At 36.7% G+C, this 14,846-nt stretch overlaps 1 protein-coding gene across 2 annotated transcripts in view; it reads left to right on the plus strand.

The window, feature by feature from the left end:
* The window catches only part of THSD7B (thrombospondin type 1 domain containing 7B), a 1,621,840-nt gene that overhangs the window by 1,515,316 nt on the left and 91,678 nt on the right, over positions 1-14,846 (plus strand). For both annotated transcript variants that reach the window (XM_040474954.1, XM_040474955.1), the window contains 2 exons: positions 2,752-2,885; positions 9,844-9,994. In XM_040474954.1, coding sequence (XP_040330888.1) covers positions 2,752-2,885; positions 9,844-9,994 — 285 coding nt within the window. The remainder of the gene's footprint in view (positions 1-2,751; positions 2,886-9,843; positions 9,995-14,846) is intronic.

Below are 14,846 nucleotides of genomic sequence, written 5' to 3' on the forward strand. Positions count from 1 at the left end.
CCTAAAACTCAAAAATTTCTTTAAGTAGCCACCTAAACAAATGCTGATTATCCAGGTTTGACTTTGGTTAGGACCAGAAGCGTCAGGTATGAAAAGTACAAATTGTGTTTCTCTGAGCTTATTCTCTCCATATTATTTGAAGTAAAAAGTAGACTTATTATATAAAGTAAAAAGTACACATTAAGACCAAGGTGAGAAAACGAGTTAAAGTGGTGTGAGAAATAGGAAACATTTAGAGAAAGAGTCAGATGATGACTTTATTGAATGTGCCCGTTCCCCCAGCAACACACAATGAGGTTCTAACCTCCAGCATTGTCCTGGCTCTGTACATGTGCATCCTGACGTTATAATCTGGCTACAGGTCTACTGAAAACTGAGACAGCCAGTGAGTACCAAAGATATGCCAACTAGGGGTCATGGGAAAAGCCTTGCAGAAGCGGTGGGGTTTACTTGGGCTTTGAAGGAAGGGTAGGGATTTATCAGCTAGAAGTAACAGTATGAGCAATATTAAAATAGCATACACATCTGAGGGGGAAGAAAAACAAGTAAATCCACGTGACTGGAGAATCTTTTTTTAAGAGTTGCTTTTTTATATACCACTAGCCAAGAGGATGGATCAACATCTTCCTACCTAAATATGCTCCATATCTTCCAACAGCTTTTCATTGAGGTTGGTTACTCTGCTACAGGTGTAGATTGCAGAGCATAAAGAGTAAAAACAGTAAACCAATATATGACCAGACATTAAAATGTGTATATCAGAGGAACATGCAACTAAACAGGTTTTCTTTCTCCCCCCGCCCCCATCTGTCTTTGGGGTTTCCATAGGAGGGAAGGTAGTCTAAGCTCTGCCTAGTACTGATAGCTTTAGAAATATAGGGCCCTCTCAACATATTCCATCCATTTGCTTTCACATTCATACATGAGGTATGGGAAAACACTTTTTTAATTAATATTTTCATCTACCCCATTTGTACCAAGTTGGTTTGGCAGGCTTTCATGCATTTCATATGAAAGCCAAAGAGCTTTACTTAAATGGTCTGGTACCTATTGAAAAGTTTATAGAACAAGCCCATAAATTCAGTGCAATCTTTATTTCTTGGTATAGTTGAGTTGACTAAACCCTCAGCTGTCATCAGCTCACTTTCCAGGTGTCTGCTCGGTTGGGTTCCTGTCTTTTCATTTTTGTCTATTTTTCTCTTACATCTACCATGCTAGAAGTTTTTCAGGCAGACTTTTCTCCCTTACAAGTTATTACCTCCTTATTCTAATGTAGATTCTGCTTCCAAACCTTTCATTCCATTCTTGGCAGCCTTCGCAGCATGAAATGTGATTCTTTTATTACTTAATTCCTTACTTTCCTACACCCATTTCCACTTCTATTTCCCCATCTCCTTTCATTTTGCCCTCACATATTTTTCACTTTGTGGTTTTCCTTTTCCTTGTGTGCTCTAGGTGAGAGAGCCAAATAGAACCCCACGGTTAAAAATAGTTTCTGACATTATTTGTGATTCCTAAGATGTAGTCTCACAAATAACCTTTTCTCATTTGATTTCCATCTAACATGCTGACGGTGCTCCAATCTTGTTTTCTGATTATCCCATTACACAGTGCTTTCCCTCATATTTAGTGGAAACTTGCAAGTAACAGTTCTGTTTGGATAGCATTGCCTAGTCATCATTTATGATTTTGTGGAATTAGAAAAGCAGTGAGAGAAAAGAACTCAGGCCTAAATTTTTATTTAAAAGGAAAAGCATTAATTAAGTATTTTGGTAATAGGTTGAATCACTCTTCATCAGCGTGCTATATTAGAGCCCTCTCTGTGATCTAGAGTAACCTATCACGCAATGAAACATTTTCTTACCAAGGGAGAGTGCTGTGCTCTATATTGACTAATGCATTTTAAATTCAGTCTTAAATAGGCAAACTCAATTGACTACCCATTGGGATACAATTGTAGGGGGAAAAAATCATCACAAACAAATGCATAGGAAGTAACCTAAGAATTCATTTACTGTAATCATTGTTTTTACCATAAAAGTGTAAATATTCACAGTCAGTAATCAATCATGCACAACCTTTAATAGTCTAGCAGCGTTTGTCTTGTGTATGTGTGTGTGTGTGTGTGTGTGTGTGTCTGTGTATGTGTGCGTGTCTGAGTGTTATAGCTATGCTCTGAAAACATCCTACAAATAGATGAATTCATATGAAGCCACAACACCCAGGAGGCTAAATGATTGCCTGTTAGCATTGATCATTTGGGGGCATAAAAAGAAATTTCCGGTGCAAATAACACCACTTTTCTTATGCATTCTAAGGACCTCTTATATTCAAGAGTAAATTTTCCTTACGTATATTTGTTTCAATTGACATCTTAAAGTACATCTGAGAATACAATACGCCATATAATTGAGAGCTGGACCGTCTAATAGATGCTGTGTGAGGTCTTCAAGGAAATGAAATGGTAATGGAATTCTTATTTTCAGTGGTAGGAAATGACTGTCCTTTGTTCTCTTCTGTGAAGGCATACCATCAAATCTTAGTTGATTTTGCCTGTATGTTTCTTTAGGCAAGTCAGTAATTTCAGAGAAGCCAAATACATCTCGCTTTTTGGGAGTGTAATTTGGCTGTTTTAGCCAGAGTATAGTTCTTGGGTTATGTTCATCAGGCATTATTACAAGATATGCTGTTTTCATATACCTTGGGTAGTTCCACATAATTTTTTTTTCCTTTCCTATTCTTGCTTGGCAGGTCCATGAGGCAGTCCCATGTTACAGTGAATGCAATCAGTATTCCTGGGTTGTAGAACACTGGTCTCCATGCAAAATCCACAATGAGCTGAGATCTCTGCGCTGCGGAGGAGGAACGCAATCTAGGAAAATCAGGTGTGTAGAGATGGAGACACTTGGGAAATGGGCCTGTGGAACTTATACATTTTTATAAAAGAACAGTGTTGCTTATCCAAGTACACTCTGATTTTGACACCGCATACTCTGGCTTTCGCTCATCATCAAGTATCTGTGGAAGCATATGTGCCCTAACTGCCATGTGTACAGTGGGATTTCCTCTGCAGTTCAGTCACAGTCCTTACCGTTTCCTACAAATGACTTAGGTGGGAAAGCTAATTGCATGGAGCAGGCTGGCATCCCTTCACTGACTCATAATCAGCTATAAGTTAAGTCTTAACAGTTACGGAGATGTTGAAAACAGGAGATTTTGGCTGTGATTTTGCTCTATGGGTAGTATAGTTGATGGACATGATCTTAATTTTGAATGTCAATGCATTGAAAAGCTCAACTTAAACCCTCCCTATTAGCCCTGGAAACTAAAGTCTGAGAATATTTATAAACAGTAGCAATGAATTTTAATACAAAGAACGCACACCTCTGAAAGAACTTAGCGAATTCTGGGTTATTTACAGAGCGGTCTTCTTTAATGTTTTTGTCTTGTAAATACAGCAGTGATAAGCAAAGGAAAACACTTGGTCTGAATTTGTCAAAATGGCCTATTCAAAAATGATTTGGAAAGAAAGAATTTCTTTACCAACTGAGGATAATGGGAATAAATGTTAGAGACTGAACAAGCAAAAACTAAAATATTAATGATAAACAATAGTTAGTATGTGAATTCAAGAAGAAAATAGAGTTTTAGCCAATTATTGAATTGCATGAGCATAGGGTATCATTCTGCGAGATTTAGGAAGCTCCATGTCAAACAGACAGTGCCCAAAGCCTGTAACTCCCTATGAGTTCACTGTTGGATTGACATCAGTTGCCAAGGCAGAGCCTGCTTATATGTGTTGATTGTTACTGAACATCAGTGAACCTACTTTATTCCATAAGTCAGTATGCACCCACATCCACCATTTCTGTGACTTAGTCCCAATGTTGCAAAACCACTGATAAGCATGTTGGAAGAAATAGCTGTTAGTGAAACTATAGATGTGCTCCTCCTCATCAACCTAAGTGAATGGCTAGTAGAGAAGTTGTCTTTTTGTCACTTTGTTCAGTCCCCTTTCCTCTTGGGACTGGTGTGCTCAGGTTGTCGCAGACTTTTTTCTCTTCAAAATCTGTGTCCCCTGTGTCTTGTTCTCATGGTTTTGAGAAATGACTGATCAATCTAGCTTATCAAGGAACAAGCAGCTGAGCTGTGGTACCTCCACTCTCATCCCAGACAGGCCTCTTACCAGTACTAAAGCAAAATCTCAGGAGAGAAAGGAAAGCTTTAAGAGAATAAATCACTACCAACAGAACTGTGGCAGGCTGATTGAGGAAAAACATACTTAAACAAGAAGGCCTTTAACTTCTCACCTCAAACATATAGAGCTTGATATAATAAAAGTAACACAGCTACTGAATATCACTCTGATATGGGCTAAATTGCATTCCTCCAAAATTTATGTATTGTAGTCCAAACCTTGAGAACCTCAAAGTGTGGCTATATTTGGAGAAGGCCTCTTTAAAGAGGTAATTAATGTAAAATGACGTCACTAGGATGGGCCCTAATCCAATCTGACCCATGTCCTCATAGAAAGAGGAGATTAGGACACAGACACAAAGGGAAGACCATGTAAAGCCACAGGGAGAAGACATCTATCTGCCATCTACAAACCAACAAGAGGGGTCTCAGAAGAAACCACCCTGCCAGCACCTTCATCTCAGACTTGGAGCCTCTAGAACTGTGTGAAAATAATTTCTGATGCTTAAGGCACCTAGTCTGTGATATTTTGTTGCAAATTTTGTTCTGGCAAATTTTGTCACGCTTTATGTGTATAATAACATTAATTATGGGAAGCAGATTTTCCAGGTGTGTTGCATTCCAAACCACTACTGACCTTAATAAGATGCTGTTAGAATGAATAAAATAGCTTATCCTTTCTCTTTCTTGAAACCTCTAATCTGGAGGACATCTTCACGGTTCATCTTGGGTTGCAATCTTCTATTAATTCAAAAATATTCTGTGTGTCAGGCAGTCTAGGCACTGGGGATAAAATGAACGAAATTTTCTATCCTCAAATAACTTGTAGCAGCAGGAAAAAAAAGATAAACACATAAACATAATGGAATGTCTTTACTATGAAATGCCAAGGAAAAAAAATTGGATTGGAATGAGTGGGGATACTGTTTGGGAGAGGTTCGTCAGCAAAATATTGAAGCAGTGATCTGAATAAGATGAGAGATCTGAATGAATATAAAGATCTATAGAAAGAAATCCCAGGGAGAAGGAGTGTCCAAAGCCAGAAACCTTTTTTGGCTTGTTATAACAAGATGAATAGCAAGGTGTTCCATATGGCTGGTGTCACTACTCAAATCACACAGCCTTCTAAAACAATGTCAAAGAACTTTTTTTCCAACTGTTTGAAGCTATGAAATGTTTAAGACAGAGGAAATTACACAGTCTTATTTGCATTTGAAAGGACCTTGTCAGATGTAGTGTAGAGAAGGTATTTGGGAGTACATAAGTAGAAGCTGGGATGAAGTTTTCAGGGACACGGATGGTTAGATTGGGCTTGGTAATAATGAAGATGGTAAGCAGGTCACATTGGACTATTCTTGGAAAGTACAGACCACAGGATTTATTTATAAAGTGATTGTAGAATGTGGAAGAAAGAAAAGCATCAAAGATGATGGCTAGGTTTTAGTGCCTGAACAATCATAGGAATGATGGTGCCATTTGTTGAGATGAGGAGTATTAGAAGCGAGTTTCAGAGAGAAAATCAAAAGCTAGCTTTTGAACACATTAAATTTGAGATGATTTTAGCCATCCGACCGCGACAGTACCGTTTTGGAGTTCAGAGAGAGACAGTGGTATAAATTTGTGCATCAACAGCTTATACATTTGGTATATATTGATAAGAAAAGACATAAGAAATGGAGACCTGGGGAAATCCAATATTCATGATGACAACAAGGAGAAAACTATACAAAGGCACTGAAAAAGAATATCTGGAAAAGGAGGAAAACCATGAAAATGGGAAGATAGAGGGTTTTTCAAGAAAACAAATAATCAGTTGTTTCAAATGGTTGTCAGAAATTTACTAAGATGAGAATTGATTGTTGAGTTTGGCCATGTGGAGTCTGTTAATGATGCTGATAAAAGGTTTATCTGGATTAGTAATAAACATATGATTAATGTAAATTCAGCAGGTGGTTATGGAAGAAGTGGGGGAGAAGCATGTGGAGAGAGCAAATATAGACTAGCTTTAAAACAGTTTTGCCATGAGTTTTGAGAAGAAATGAGGTGACAATTGAAGGGACATATGGCAAAGAAATTGATGATGCAGAATATGTATCTGCAGGGGCATTTTCATTTTGGAACATCTTCAATATCAGTCTTTTTAAGTCATTACTCTTGGGCTTGTCAGAACCACCAGAAAAGTCTCTTTGTAAATCATGCGTGAAATAGATAATCCTAGCAGCCAGTGTTTTGGGAACCTAATGGAAGAAAGCTGTTGATGTGGTAGACAGAATGGTGGCCCCCTAAAGATGTCACATTTTGATCACTGAAATCTGTGAATATGTTAACTTACATAGCAAAAGGGACTTTGCAGAGATGATGTTAGGATTGAAAAGGGAAGATATTCCTGGATTGTCTGGGCGGGGACAATTTATTCACAAGGGTTCTTAAAAGTGGGAAAGGAAATGTACGAGAAAGGGAAATGTAACTACAGATGTAAGGCAGAGAGAGATGCAAGTCTGCTGGCTTTGAAGATGGAGAAAGGGGCCATGCCCAAGGAATGTGGGTGCCCCTAGAACCTTTAAAAAGATAAGGCAGTGGTTTCTCCTCTAGAGCATCCAGAAAGGACTCCAGCTTTGCCAAAGCAATGATGTTAGCCTAGTATGATCCATGTTGTATTTCTATACTATAGAATTATAAGATAATAAATCTGCATTGTTTAAACTTCTAGGTTTGTGGTCATTTTTTTCAGTGTGTTAACTCATACTTAAACCCTTATTTTTCAGTATGATACTCCCATCCTTAAGTGAGGCATGCATGTTCTAGCCCAAAGATTCTTTTTGTGACCCCTCCAGATAATAAACCTTCAGTTACCTGCAAGGGAAGTAGAGAGGCCATCAACTATCCTTGTGGACTGGAAGTAGGAGGGAGTCTGAGGGCCCAGGTACTTCTTAAACACGTGATCAGTAAATCTTCCAGGTTTTCAGCCTCACCTTCATCCATATTTCCAGAGGTAGTTGGTGCCACAAGTTCCTGAAATTTTTATGTGTTCTGGGGTGTAAATGGAGTTACTTCCTTTGTTTTTCCTTGAAGTCTTAGTATTCAGCTTTCTTGGTATGTATGCTAAGTTAGTTACCACTAGTTCATCTATTTTCCATTTGTTGCTTTTGTCCTTTTCCCATGTCCTTTGTCCTCGTAGGGAAATGCCTTGGGTTTTTGGGTTTTCTTTGTTTGTGGGCTTTTTGTGGATTTTGTAACAAATTCTTTTACTATTGTTTTTCTGGCATATTGGGAGTGAACAAAAGCTAATGCAAACACTGAATTGGATGCCACTGACCAGAAGTCTTATCTCTTCTTTCTCAGTGAAATAATAAAAGAACGTCAGCTGAGAGCATGTAGGCAAGAAGGAAAGCAATTTCCAACTTTTAAGTTTGTCCAGAGTAAGACACATGAGATATTTTGTGGTCTTTACTTCCACTATTGACTCTTACCACAAAAGAAATTAAAGTTCATAGATGACGCTATACAATGCCTCCCTATATTAAAAGGCATTACTTACATCTTCTCTCTCCTATTCTACATTAACCTCCTTTATACAATATATAGTCTTTCATTACTTAGCACCTCACAAAGCTTATTTTATTGTGTACAAGGTAATGGACTACTTTGCCATTTTCCTGAATTAAAAACAAAACTGTATGGCAGTTGGTTGAGCATCCAATTCTTGATTTTGGCTCAGGTCATGATCCCAGGGTCGTGGGATTGAGCCCTGCATCAGGCTCCGTGGTAAGCATGGAGTTTGCTTAAGATTTTCTCTCTCTCCCTCTACCCCCTCCCCTGCTCATGTTCTCGATAATTCATTCTAGTATAGCATGACTTGAGGAGCACCAAAGTTTCTCCAGCATATGTATCTTAAAATGCTTATTCCTTGGCTATGGCATTGTGTCTGAAATTGTCAGATCAGCAAATGGCGCCATTTAACTCTTCATTATTGTCATTTTCATCTTCACTTTATCATCACTAGAAGAAAAGTGTCCTAACAGTCGGGATCTTGCCCCTCGTGTCTGTCTGTCTGTCTCTCTCTCTCTGTCTCTCTCTCTCTTTCTTTTAGTTCTAGATCTCAACAGCCAGGCAAGTGCCTGTTACCCAGTAAATCCTTAAAAATCATCCCTAAATGAATTATTATTGAAAATACTAACTTTGAATCCCATATCTAGCAGAAGAGACTTGCACACAGCTGGTCTTTCTTAAACATTTTTGAAAAAATGAATTGAAACATAAAATTCAAATTGGGATTTAATATCAATACAGAGAAATGCCTACTCATAGGGGTATAGTTGAATGGATGTTCACAACAAAGACACAGTTGTGTAGCTAGCCCAGAGACTGAGAAATAAAATATTACCAGGACTACCTTAAGCCCTTATCAGTAAGTAATCATTCCCCCAAACCACTATTCTGACTTCTGATACTGTAGATGAATATTGCCTACTTCTTAAATTTATATGAATGGAATCGTGTAGAGCATACTCTCTTGTGTCTATCTTCTTTTGTTCAGCATTGGATTTGTGATCTTCGTCCATGCTCTATAATGTAACAATAGTTCATGCGTTCCTACCACCTTGATAGCATTTAATTGAATTACTTACCACAATATATTTATCTATTGATCTTGTTGAATATTTGGACTGTTTCTAGTTTGGATGATTATGAATAGTGTTAATATGCATATATTGTCAGATTTTTTTTTCTTTTTTGATACACATTCATACACATTTCTTTACATGTTATAGGCATGGAGTTGTTGGGTTACATGATACATCTATGTTTCGTTTTGGTAAATACTGCCAGCTAGTTTTTCAAGGAGTTTGTGCTCCAACTGACAATGTAAGAAGACTTACAGTTGTGGCATATTTTTGCCAACCCTTGATATTTTCCATATTTTTCACTGAAGCCATTCCAGTGGGTATGTAGTGGTATAATACTTCGGTTTTAATTTGATTGAATCAATAGCATGATTATTTTGTCTTGCCTTTGCCAGCATTCTTCTCAAGCCCAACATAGATTAGACCAAGCATCTGTACACCATGTGCTTAAATGCTGCATGTAAATGCTTACATATTGACCTTTGGTTTGTGATGCCAAAGTTCCTTACTGAAATGAAGAGAATACTTGAAAGAAAAGCATATTCAATTATGTTTCGCATTACTTGGTCATGACCTTAAATTGGACAAAGATTAAGGAAGTTTGGATGATGTGAGATGTAAGTGTAGGAAAGGTCTAAGAGAGTCACAGGAACTACGAAGGCTCTCACTGTTAAAAAGTGATGATGAATTCATTCAGAGAAGGAAAGACTTCAAAATTTGTTACCGTAAAAAGAAAATTCACTCTGTGCTGGACGTGAGTTAAAATAGTGTAGGTCTCTTGAGATAGAGAGTTCTTCAAGAATGACAGTGGACTCCAGTTTTTTTTGCGTTATTCTCTCCTGCTCTGCTGAATAAAGGATTATCATTCAATAAAGGTCAACTGGCTGAAGACGGAATATTTTTCCCTTGATTTCTCTGCTAGTCTTATTTTATGTTTAACTATCTTTGAGGGGTAAGTAACTATATCATAACTATTTTAAATTTACTCTCTATTGTTTTATCCTTTGATCTGGCTTTGCAGATGCGTGAGTGCTGCAGATAGTGAAGGGGGAGCCATGGATAACAGCCTGTGCAACCAGGATGAAATTCCCCCAGAAACCCAGTCCTGCTCTCTCTTGTGTCCCAGTGAATGTGTCATGTCTGAGTGGGGACCTTGGAGCAAATGCCCACAGGTAATTTCTCTTCCCTTATCAGTACCCTAATCCTCCAGTGCTATCTTCACTGTTGGCCGCTATATATTCACAGTACTTGCTCTCCGAAACATTCTTCTAGTAACATGAGAATATAATTTTGCCTAAGAAGGAAGAAAAAAAAATTCAGCAAGCGAGACTGAACAATTTAAAATGCCAGTGCTTCTCTTCAGGCCTTTATCATGGGAACGCGAACAAGGAAAATAAGCCTATAATGATCACACTAGGATTTGAATGCACACCCATTGTTAAAGTGGTCTTCTTTAGTACCAAAATGATTCTCATTGTAATCTCTTGGTTCTGTTCCATTTTTATCCTGGCAGAATCAATTATATCTTAGTAGCTCAACTCTCCTGTGTAATTTAGCTTCTGTTAGTGATGATCTGTTTTTGCCTTTTGCTGTTTTCCTGAAGATGAGGTGTTCTTTTGTCATGTTCTTCTTCCAGAGCTGACAAAAACCTTTTTTAAAGTCTAAAGCATTTGCCTTGATTTTTTTCTTTTTTTAAAAAGTGGAAAAATAACAGGAGTGTGGAAAAATAAATATTCCTCAAATAGAATGGTTCCACTTAATATTCTCAGAAACTAAACTCTGATATTTTAGACTTGTATTTCAGCTTACAGAGCTAAAAAAAAAAAAAAAAAAAAAAAGGATAAGGAGTATGTTATATGGCTCCAAACATTAGGAAAGGGAGACTTAGAGTACTTTGAATTCAGTGGTGATACTGACAGTTTATAAGAAGATTGTGTTAAATCTTTGCATGGAAATGGAAAATATTTTTGAAATCAGTTAATATTCTTTACTTGCAGTTTTGAATTATTGGTTCATCATTATATATTGCTGACTTATCTTTGACATTTCCATATTCAATTCCTAAAAGAGTTTTCCCTTTATTATTTTTTCTTTGTTGTATCTTGTTTTGGGGGGGTAGGACAACACAATGTTAAGATGAAGAGATATTAACGGTAATTTGTAGGAATGGAATGTTGGTCCTACTAAGTCACTTATTTTGTATAACTTAAATACAATGAAAGTTAACATTTATTGAGCACTTATTGTGTGCAAGGCACATGTAAAATTACTCTCTTTAGACCCTATACCAATCTTACTAAGTACATAATATTATCAGTCCCATTATACAGATGGGCAAACTGATTCTCAGGAAGGCTAAGTAGCTTGCACAAAGTTTTACACTGAATAAGTGATGGAGCTGGGAATAAACTTGATGCTGTCTGCTGAAGACAAAGCCTTTGCTCTTACATCCTTGGCTCCCTTATCTTAGAAGAATTAAGGTAGATTTAGACCCACTACTTCTCTTTCTTTAAGATGCAGCATTTATTTTAAGAAACAAAGCTAGTTCAGGGCACCTGAGCAGCTCAGTCATTGAGTGTCTGACTCTTGATTTCGGCTTAGGTCATGATCTCAAGGTCATGTGATCAAGCCCCGGGTCCCCTGTCAGGTTCCACACTCAGCTTAAGATTTTTTTTTCTCTCTCTCTCCCTCTGCCTCTTTCCTCAACTCAGTCAGTCTCTCCCTCTCCGTCTCTCTCCCTGCCACCAAATTAAAAAATCAAAAAGATAGAACAAAGCAAGTTAACTGTCAGTATGATTACTCTTTGACTACATATAGGTAGTTATAAGTACATATATTCACACTTTAGAAAATGTGGCAGCATACATTATTAATCAACTTGCAGAAGAATTAGCAACCTGAATAAGTTAAATGTATAGGTCATGATCTTCCTTCTCTTTTTTCCAGTTTTCTCACAGTAAACTCCATTAGGCTTCATATTACAATGAAAATGTTGCCCTCTTAAGTCAAGGAGTCTCTCCATTGAGCTAAATGTCTGTTGTAGGAGCATTGTATACAATGTTATGATGGCCTGGCATCCTGTGTTTATTTCTTTGAATTTCTAAGAGGCAATTTTCTTTAAGGTTTGCTTTTCCCAACATAATCACACTACTTTTAGAGCACTTAGAAATTGGAGATAGAGAAAGCATTTCAGCCACCTTTCATATGTCTGGAAGATGACATTGGCAGTTACTCGCTTGTCAGCAGGAAGTGAGAGTGTTGGTCTGTCAACTGCTTATGTACCTGCTCAGTAAAATAATAATAATAATAATAATAATAATAATAATAATAATAATAGCTATGACAACAGTAATAACTTTCATTGAGCACATCTTATGTAATAAGCACTGTGCTGGAATTTCATAACCCTATGCTATGATGATAGACATTTGTCCACAGTCACTCAGGTATGTTTGACCACAATGACCTTGTTCTTTCTAGATGCTGTGCTGCTCTCAAGTGTAAATAAAGTCTTTAAAATGGAAAAAAATGTAGTCAGGGCTCAAACCTGACTCTCTTAAATGTGTTGCATAATTTTAATAAATTGCAACATCTTAGCATAATGCGCCAACGTTATAGGTGCTTAAGCAGTACTTGATAATGATCATGATCATGATTATAGCAAAGTTAGCAAGCTGGATCTTTATACTTGACGTTTAATTAGCACTTCAATGTGCATTTTCTGAGAAAAATAAAACAATTGTGTAATTGTTGTCTATAGCACGTACTGATTTGTGCATCTAACTATTGGCCATTATTTTACTAAATTCTCCTTTGATAGTCAGCAGTGTGACATATGTTAATAGGACCAATTCACTATGTTTTTCTTTCATCTTTTTCTTCCAAGGGCACTCACACACATAGAGTGTGACTTAGAGTCAAACACATAACCAAAAAAAAAAAAAAAAAAAAAAAAACAAACAAAAAAGGACCCCCGCCCCCCCAGCAACCAACAAAGAAACAAACAAAAACAGGATATTTCTGAGACAAAAGTATGTTTATCTTTTTTTGGTACTCTGAAATTTACATTTTGATTTAACTGTAAAAACTACATTTAATGTGAAAGAAGCTTAATATGTTTTAAATATAGTAAATAGATTTGCCAGTTAATTAAAAAAAGCTTAGCAAAACCAATTATTCAAGTAAAATTATGTTTTGGTTTCCCAGCATGTGTCCTACACTCAGGCTAAGCATATGAGATAGACCATCACTGCTACCAAAGAACTCAGAGCTCTGATATCTTTATAAGTGCATACTGTATATGTCTAACAAAGGATTCAATAGCTGAGTAGCAGTGTTTATTAGTTCACACTGTGTTTACTAATAAAGTGGTAGGCAATATATAAAATGATTATACTTCCTAACCTCTGGGTCAATGACTTTCACTCTCGCACATGTAAGAAGCCTCTAGAAAGTACATTTACACACAGTATCTCTGCCCTGTCCCATAGATTCTGATTCAGTACATCTGGGTGAGGATCATGAGTCTGCATTTATAAAATTTCCAGGTGATGCTGATTCTGCTATTCTGGGAACACATTCTGAGTCCCAAGGCTAAGGCCATTACATTCAAGTCATGTTTTTTTCTCAATCAACCTCACTGTAATCACAACTATTTGTTGAATATTGAGTGAGCATGTAGAATTAATTGGACACCTAGTTTATATTTACAGATGCTTTCCATGTGCCAGAAATGTGCTTAGCACTTTGTATTTATTATCCCACTTAATCTGCAGAATGCCACTATGAAATATACTATTATCCTCCCAATGTATAAATGAGCAAACTGAGTCTCAGGTTAGTAACCTGCTTTTAAACAGCTAGCAAAAGGGACGTGACTATTTAAGTCTGTGTAATCTGTACATAATCCCTAACCACTCAAAAGAAAAAGAATCCATACTTCCTGTCCTAGAGAATATGCTAACCTGTAAAATCTGTTGTCTCTTTTTGTGGTTTACTTTGGTTATTGGATTTGTGAATAAGTTGAATAATCTACATCATTTGACTAGCTTGCCAAGGAGGGAAAGCAAAATAGTCACAAACGAGGGTGTGACCTAATGCACAGGGAAACTTGCTGGCTGTGTGGCTATGGCCAAGTTACAAGTTCCTCATTGGGAAATAAGGACAATGGCCACTGCTTTTCCAGATCATTTAAAGATTAGAGATAATGTGTATAAAGTGAACAGCACAAGTATTACTTGATATTAAAAACAAAAGAGAGAAAAGTAAGAAGCAAATCAAAGTTTTATACTGTGGTTTATACTGTGGTTGGGAAACAAGATAGGTTGGTATATATTTTCTAAGTCATACAGGTAATGTCCCTTCTTTCACACAAAATGGGTTATTATGTGATCTTACAGAAATAAAATGTCACCTTCTCTGCTGAAAAAATGACTTATGCTTAATTTGATAGCAGTCCCTAAAAATAAGGCTTCAGAAAGATAACTTTGAATGAATGGGTCACTGACCTTAAAGTTACTGCCAATTGCAAAGCATACCAAAGAGCAAATAAGACAAAGGCATAAAAAATTGTGTTGGGACCATTTTCACTGTATTGGAAAGAACTGGAGACTATAAATGGATCAAGCAAAACAAACACAATTCAAGGCAGAATTTGAAGAAAATGGAAAACCACGTGTTTCACTTATTTTTAAGTTCTTGTTTTTCATACAACATACACACACACCTCATTTATTTTTTTTATTCCAATATGCTTACTTCTCTAGAATGATTTAATGTGGAAGGAAGCTTATAGAATTGTACATTTAAAAACCTTTTCAATAGTGTTCACCCTTTAAAGGTATACATATGTGTATAAGTACACAAATATGAAAAATATATATAAATAGTTCATTGTTTATTACTACAAATTTCTCTTTTACCTACCTAATCCTAATTGCTTCCCATTTTTATCCTTATTCTTCATAAATTTTGCTGATAAGTATTATTCATAGAATCATATATTCTTCAAGAGAGGTTTATAAA

The sequence above is a fragment of the Herpailurus yagouaroundi genome, unplaced genomic scaffold (genome assembly GCF_014898765.1).
Source record: "Herpailurus yagouaroundi ecotype Mexico unplaced genomic scaffold, PumYag 140, whole genome shotgun sequence".
NCBI lineage: Eukaryota > Metazoa > Chordata > Mammalia > Carnivora > Felidae > Herpailurus > Herpailurus yagouaroundi.